The sequence below is a fragment of the Octopus sinensis genome, linkage group LG2 (genome assembly GCF_006345805.1).
Source record: "Octopus sinensis linkage group LG2, ASM634580v1, whole genome shotgun sequence".
NCBI lineage: Eukaryota > Metazoa > Mollusca > Cephalopoda > Octopoda > Octopodidae > Octopus > Octopus sinensis.
In genome coordinates, this window is record NC_042998.1 from 41,826,615 (window position 1) to 41,834,114 (window position 7,500).

The window sequence follows — 7,500 nt, forward strand, 5'->3', positions numbered from 1 at the left end:
CAGGCAATATATACTCTATAGCTTGTATTGTTCTTTCCTTATTTGGTGAACCAACGTTATTGCTTAGTTTTATTTATACAACTATATCTAGTTAACAAATACGGTAAAAGAGCAGACTGATAGTTTGGGGACGATGTCTCGTCGATAACAATAATCAGCTGATAATCTTAAGTTTGGGACCCGCTACATTTGATAACAAAAGGGCGTTAACAACATTATCTGTGATTATGATAAATGAATTCCACTGTAGTTAATTCCAAGGCAAAAGCATCTTTGAAATAAATTGTACCTTAAATTGCTATTATTAACTAGATTGCCAAACAAAAACGCCTTGTGACATTTAGTTATATACCCGTTTACACCCGGGTTCGAATCCTAACCATGCCTTTCATCTTTTGAAAGACAAGTAGTGAGGTCGATTTAATCGATTATGTCTATTTTCCATTTTTCTGGTCTGGGTAACATTTGTTAGCAATCATGACATTGAAGTTCGTCAAGTGCTAGAGTAAAAGCGGTGTGGTGTTTAGTTATTATAATTTCAACATTTTGAGTTCAAATCCCGCTAGATTTGACTTTGCAGCTCTCCATTTGGAGTTTATAGAATAAATACCAAAATGGAAGCGAATAAATAATTTACATCTTCTCATTCTAACTATATAGTCTTGTAACTATGTTAGAAATTCTTTAATGTCATCAGGAGTTGCATGAACGCCATATTTTCTCGTATTCCTTCGTTAAGATTCGCTAGCAATATTAATACTGAACAGTAATACCTAATCAATATTAGTCAACTAGTCTTCTTTAAGAGTTAAAAGAAAACAAAAAACTATTGAGTTCCATTATATTAATGTTTATTAAAGCAATTCTGTTAAACAATATAACCAAAATGGTGTGTGATGTACAACAGGTGAGCATGAATGAAAGTTAAAAGAAGCTGAAACTCTGCTCATTGCTGAGATAACATATACATTAATACATTTCTTTCCTTTTAATAGGGAAAAGGATCAAAGCGTAAAGGAGGGAAGTTTAAGCGTTCTGATGGCAGTTTTTCCGACAGTTCGAACAGTTTTATCCGACAGGTAAGTTCATGTTTTGGTTCACTAACAAATCAGGAAAAGATGGCGATTGTGTATCTCTCTGTTGCCGTAGTCACAGATGCGCGCGCATTCACACGCAAACACATACGTGCACAGCTAAATGCAACAATAATAATAAGACAAATACGCATGAATATACGCACGTACATATGTAAAGTCATAACGAATATTAACTCAATATCTCACAGTAGCTTTGACATATGGTTTAGAATTAACTATGATTAAATGGATAAAAAAAGAAAAAAAGAAAATAAAAAGAAAAAAAAAAGAAAAAAATTGCATGAATTGTGTAAAGTTGATTTGCAAATTTTTAAAGATTTTTTTTTTACATTTTTTAATTAAGCAGTATATATTGTTTTTTTTACATATATAATGAGAATGGCATTTTTTTCTGTGTTGATTTACAAAAGTAAAACGTTTCATCCAATAACATTTTCTGATTTATGTTCTAGTACCCTGCAAACCCTTTCCCCGCATAGTATGTGATTAAGGAATAAAGACTACGTAGATATCTAATTGTATTAATACGTGTATATATTATTTGTATTGATATACTGTAAGTTTGTAATCTTATTTAATATAGAATGTAGTCACCAATGTTTTATAATGTTTGTAAATCAAAATTATAGTTCTGAGATGAACCAAAAGGAAAGGGAATATTTTACTTATCTAACCCTATAATTCTTATCTCCATTTCTTATTCTAAATTTCCCCTCTGAATAACTCAGAATAGATTGTCCACACGCCTAATTAGTGCAACTGATGAAAATTACAACCAATTTTTGTTTTTGTTTCATCATGTTGGCTTATTTGATAACATGAGCTTGTAGAGTTATGAATGATTTGTGGTAACATTATTTCATCACATTTCCTTATTCTGAAGCTTGTCAATATTATATACCTATGGAAAAGTTTAATATTGTCATTTACTTGGACTACCTACTCTATTTGACATACCTACACATGTGTGGCTTACTCCTCAACTTTGTTTCCTCATAACTCTCGAAAAAAAACCAGATATTTTTTTGAATGAAATTTTCTACAAATACCTTTCAGATGATGTAGATTATGATTATATTGGAATTTAATGTGTGGTGGGAAGGAGGAAACAAAAGCCAAAAAAAAAAAAAAAAAAAATCTGGTAGGCGCGCACATTCTGATACACATCACTGTTTTCAAAATTTAAAATTTCATTTTGTAGATATTAGTGTGATGTGTCAGTGTATATATGTGCGCACTTACCCAGTATATATGGCAATCAATATATATATAACTGTACATTGAATTTTCAATAAATCGTAATCTTCATCATCTGAAAGGTATCCAGAAAATTTCATTTAAAAACATCCATTTTTCTGAAAGTTATGAGGAAACAAAGTCGAGGTGGTGTGTGATACACCATTCTTCCATGAATGTAAACTTGATAGTATATAAACTTTTCGCAATTTGAAAAGGATTTTCATTATGTTACTCTTATAAATATCTTTCCCTCCACTCTGTCAAATTTTTCATTACAGATCCTCGTAACGTGTCCTTTTTTACTCTTAGTTTTATATTGCTGTTAAGTGTTGTATTTTTTATTGTGAATATTATTTGAAGAATATAGCTTATAAATTGTACTAGTCTATAATTTGTTTGTGGTTGATAAAAATATCACCATCTATCTACCCTTGTGAAGCTACCATAATTTGGCCAGCTTTCGTTTTCACAACTCCCATTTTATTTACTTCCAGCTCCTTGTTTCAAAGATTTTCTTTTTTCTTATTTTTGTATGGAAAAAGAGTGTTATATTTAGTTGAGTTGCTCATTTCTTTTTCATTAGCATTTTCACCAGATTTTAACCAATTTTAAAAAGTATCAGTTAAGTAATGCTTGAGCATATTTTCCTGGCTTGGTGATCATACACTTTCATTCAACGCCAATTTCCAAAAGTTATTTTTTCCGCAATTTATGCTTGGCAAGCATTGATTCGGAGCTGTGATAATTGGCCTTCTGATCATTGATTGATAATCATTGCTAGCTGTCTTATTCTCTTAAGTGATCATTTAAAAGTTTCCCCCAACTAGCTTTCTCATTATATATCTGTTCTTTCATCTTTCTTTTACTTTTGCTACCAATTACTGATTTTTTAAAGACTACTTTTTACCCATTTGTGTGCTTGCACAGAAGATAGTTTTTCTTCATGTTTTAAGATGCAGTTATTTGATGAAGGAAATTACACTGTTGACTTTCTGGCAAGTTAGGATTGGTCATAGGGATCACTAAGGCCCCTAGACTAACTGTGATGAGAAGAGGAGAAACAGGTATATCAATTGGGTTTGAGTGATAGCACTATGCTTGATGAGAAATGGATAAAGTCAAAGGGTTGCTTAGCTAGTTGTTTCCTGTTCCAAACATAGTAAAATGCTTTTCTTATGTCATGTTTATTGCCATTGAAAAGTGAGAAACTTCTAGAAAGGTTCATAGTTAATCTGGCTTTACAGAAGCTGTCCTGGTGGAAGAAAGATTCTTGAGGATTGATGGGTCACTCTCTGGAAAGTTTCCAAAGACTACTACTATTGAGAGAATAGGGGTAAGCTCTGAGCACAATATTTGACTGTAATAGAAGGAATATTGTTAGCAGCCTTGTTGCTTTGAAGCTGTAGGAGGGATTTTTAGTGGAGAGACTGGCAAAGTTTTTTTTGTGTGCATTCAGGGATGTGAATGCATCGTGATACTAACTGTTAGAGAGAGTTCAGATAAATTATCATTTGTGTTTGTTTTTATGTCCAACTTTTCCATGCTGCTATGGGTGAGATGAATGCATATATATTGAGGCATTGGCTTTACAGCCAGGTACCTTTACTGTTGCTAATCTATATCTGATTTTCAAGGCAGGGAAATTTTTCCACATGTCTTTGAAGGTGCAGTTAGTGAACAATTTGTTGACAAGGAATGTTAACAAACTTCATCATTATTTATCTTGATGCTTTTCATGTGATGTGAAGTATGTAAGCATTAACACACATGCACACATACATATCTATAAATATATATACAATATACATACATACCTGTATCCAAACTGTCTTGATATGCCTATGTATGCTATAGTTCTACATTTGTAATTTTTGTCACCTAAAAAGCTAGAAAGGTATGTGGCTGGCTTCTATCCTCTGCAGTTTAGTTGAGGGGAAATAGCTAGTTGGTAAGCTATTAATCTCAAATCTTCTGTTGGTAGATTGTTGAGTTCACAAAGCTGTCAAGAATAGGTTCAGGATCATGTGGAAATTTTATAGACTGGTAGACTATCCAGCTTCATGGTATGAAACTGGAACTAACGCTGGTCGCTGGAGCCCTTTTGTGCTGTGGAAACATTCACCTCACTGTATGAGGTGGTATCAAAAGATTCCTGAACTAGTTATGTTTAATAAAAAAATAACTTATTTACCTTAGTTTTAACATCATCTCCTTTGAAATAGTTCCCTTGTGCAGCAATACACTGGTCCCAGCTTTCCTGCCACTTTTGGAATCTGGTCTGGAAGTCATTTTCTGTAAGCGAGTCGAGGACCTTCTGCAATTCTCTCTGGATCTCGACATTGGTATTAAAATGGTGACCTATGAGCTGCATTTTTATCTTGGGGAAGAGATGGAAATCCGCAGGTGCTAAATGTGGTGAATAGGGTGGGCGCAGAAGTGATACCATGTTGTTTTTGGTGAGAAACCCCTGAATGAGGAGAGCTTGGTGACAGGGTGCATTGTCATTGTGAAGAATCCAATTCTTCGTGCTCCACAGATCTGGTTGCTTTTGCCAAATGTCCTCCTTCAAATGCTTCAAAACATTGCAGTAGAACTCTCGATTGACAGTCTGGCCCTGGGGAACAAATTCTTGATGTACAACACCACATTTCTGGGGGTGACATTCATAGCAGGTCTTCCAGATCGTTCATCGTCTTCAGGAACATTCTTCTGTTTTTGAAGTGCCCATGCCACTTGAAACATTGTGTATGACCCATTGTCTGGTGGCTGTATGCTTGCCAAAGCATGCTTAATGTCTCTGTAGCAGACTTCCCAAGTTTAATGCAAAATTTCATGTTGGCTCTTTGTTTGTCCGGGACAAAATCGCAGACTACAGCATACATGTGATCACAAAAAGCACAAATTTCACAACTTGCAAAGTAAACACAGTGATGTCACTCAGCACACTGCTTCATGAAGGTCACTGCTAGCTTTCACTGCAAATGCAACCATGTACTTACATTTGTTGGTGTGCTACACTGGTCCAGCAACTTTTTGATACCACCTTGTAGTTTGATGAGTAATATGGATACTGCCTGTGAAAATTATTCAGTTTATGTATGAAGGAAATATAGCTAATATATTAAACTTGATAAGGTGGTGAGCTGGCAGAATTGTTAGCACATTGGACTAAGTGCTTAGTGGCATTTTCTCTCCCTTTGCATTCTGAGCTCAAATTCTGCTGAGATTGACTTTGTTTTTCAACCTTTTTGAAGTCATTAAAATAAGTACCAGTTGAGCATTGGAGTTGATGTAAACAACTTTTTCTATCACCCAAAATTTCTAGCCTTGTGCCAAAATTTGAAACCATTATATCAAACTTGGTTATTTCAAGTAGGAGTCTCACATATTTTGCTTTTCATTCTTTGTTGAAATTTTAATAGCAGAATTCAAGCAAAAATACTGGCTCTCATGATCAAATTAATTTGATTTAATTCATTAATATAAGTAGGAGGAAATGGTGAATGACTCTAGCTTTTCTTAAAACCCTCTGTAAACTAGAGTATAGAGTTAACTGTAAACCAATGTAGTTAACACTAAGCTGGAATTTTTAAAGATTGGAGTTGAAATGAGCACATAAAAAGAGTTCTAAAAGTAATGTAATTCTCGGAGGAAATATCTTGCAAAGTCTAGAACAATGGTTCTCAACTAGAGTCCATATGACTCTTGGGAGTCTGTATAAGATTTTGTTGTAAAAGTTTACATCCCATAAATTGGTTATACTTCTATACGACACAAAATATTTGGACATTTTTTTATACAATTCCTAATAATACTTGATTAAAAAAATGTAATAGGATTTTTTAAACATCAAATGGCTATGAGAGTCCACTTGAGTAAAACTGGCACTAAAGGGTTCCAAAGTTAAAAAAAAATGGTTGGAAGTTCAGATTGAATATGAGCTAATACTAATTATTGTGAAATTTGAGAGAAGGGATTTAAATTGAATGAATTTATGTAGAACAGGTTTATGACTAATGCATTTTTGTCAAAATTTTTACAGCCTAACATCTTTAAAAGAAAGGAAATGATTAGTCTATTGGCCGCATATAACTTATGACAGCCTTTGGAGATAGATATTGTAGATATGCTATTTTTCAAAATGTGAAATTTACTTATCAATTCAGTAAGATTAGGAGAATTAGTTTTTGTAGAAGAGTGTTTTTATGAAATCTTTGCTTTTCTCTTATTGGTGTTATGCTTGTTATTTGAAAGATGTATATTTTTGACTGCATCTACACTATAATTATTGCTTATATGTGTTACTAAATTTTGCGATATGTTTGTTAATATGTATGTAGTTTTTAATGTTACTTATTAAAAAATAAGTAGATTTATTTTGTTAGTGAGGTAACTGAAATAATTGTTTGCTATGTTTATGTAAAGATTTTTTAATGATAGACTATCATAAGTGCCACAAAGTGAAAATCTTTTTTTTAAGTCTATAAATGTGGAAGGTATTCTAAATGAATTGCCATGTTTCCTGTCTAAGCATATTCTTTTGTTGTTAAGTCTGATTTTGGCTATAAACAGTAGCTCTGATCTCATCGCAGAAACACTGCACGTCTAAATCTAGAAATGTTTGTCTTGTTAATCTTGTTTCACAAACAAACAAAATTGTCTCCTAGTTTTTAACACCATCAATATATTGGCAATAAAATTTGTGTTTATTGACAGTAGAATATGCTTTGTTCACTATCTGGTTTAGACTATAACTGAAAAAAGTAATGCCAAATAGTGAGGTTATAACCATCAACTCTGTCTTATGCTGGAATGGAAAAGCATTTAGTGCTCTTGTGTATAAACAATTTCTTAACCAATTTCTTAGTTAAGAGAATATGTATGGTGGTGATGTCATTGAAATGTAAACTGGTATATTACCTGCTAATGGTGTGTAGCAATCTTGGAAATTATGTTTGATTAAATGATCAATTACTTTTATTGTTGTAAAGTCAACATGTTTTTATTTTAGTGAAATAATAGTCTTGGAAAAATTTTGTCTTAATCATTTTTATGCAATCATAGATTTTAAAAAATGGTGAAAGTTTACTAAAAGCTTAGATATCTTGAAGTATTTATGTTTTTTACTGAATTTGAGATTCAGTATATTAGTTTGTGTGAATAT

General features: G+C 32.7%; 1 protein-coding gene across 5 annotated transcripts in view; it reads left to right on the forward strand.

The window, feature by feature from the left end:
• The window catches only part of LOC115228020 (voltage-dependent L-type calcium channel subunit beta-1), a 306,373-nt gene that overhangs the window by 6,580 nt on the left and 292,293 nt on the right, over nt 1–7,500 (forward strand). For all 5 annotated transcript variants that reach the window (XM_036512593.1, XM_036512599.1, XM_029798695.2 and 2 more), the window contains exon 2: nt 996–1,079. In XM_036512593.1, the coding sequence (XP_036368486.1) occupies nt 996–1,079 (84 nt within the window). The remainder of the gene's footprint in view (nt 1–995; nt 1,080–7,500) is intronic.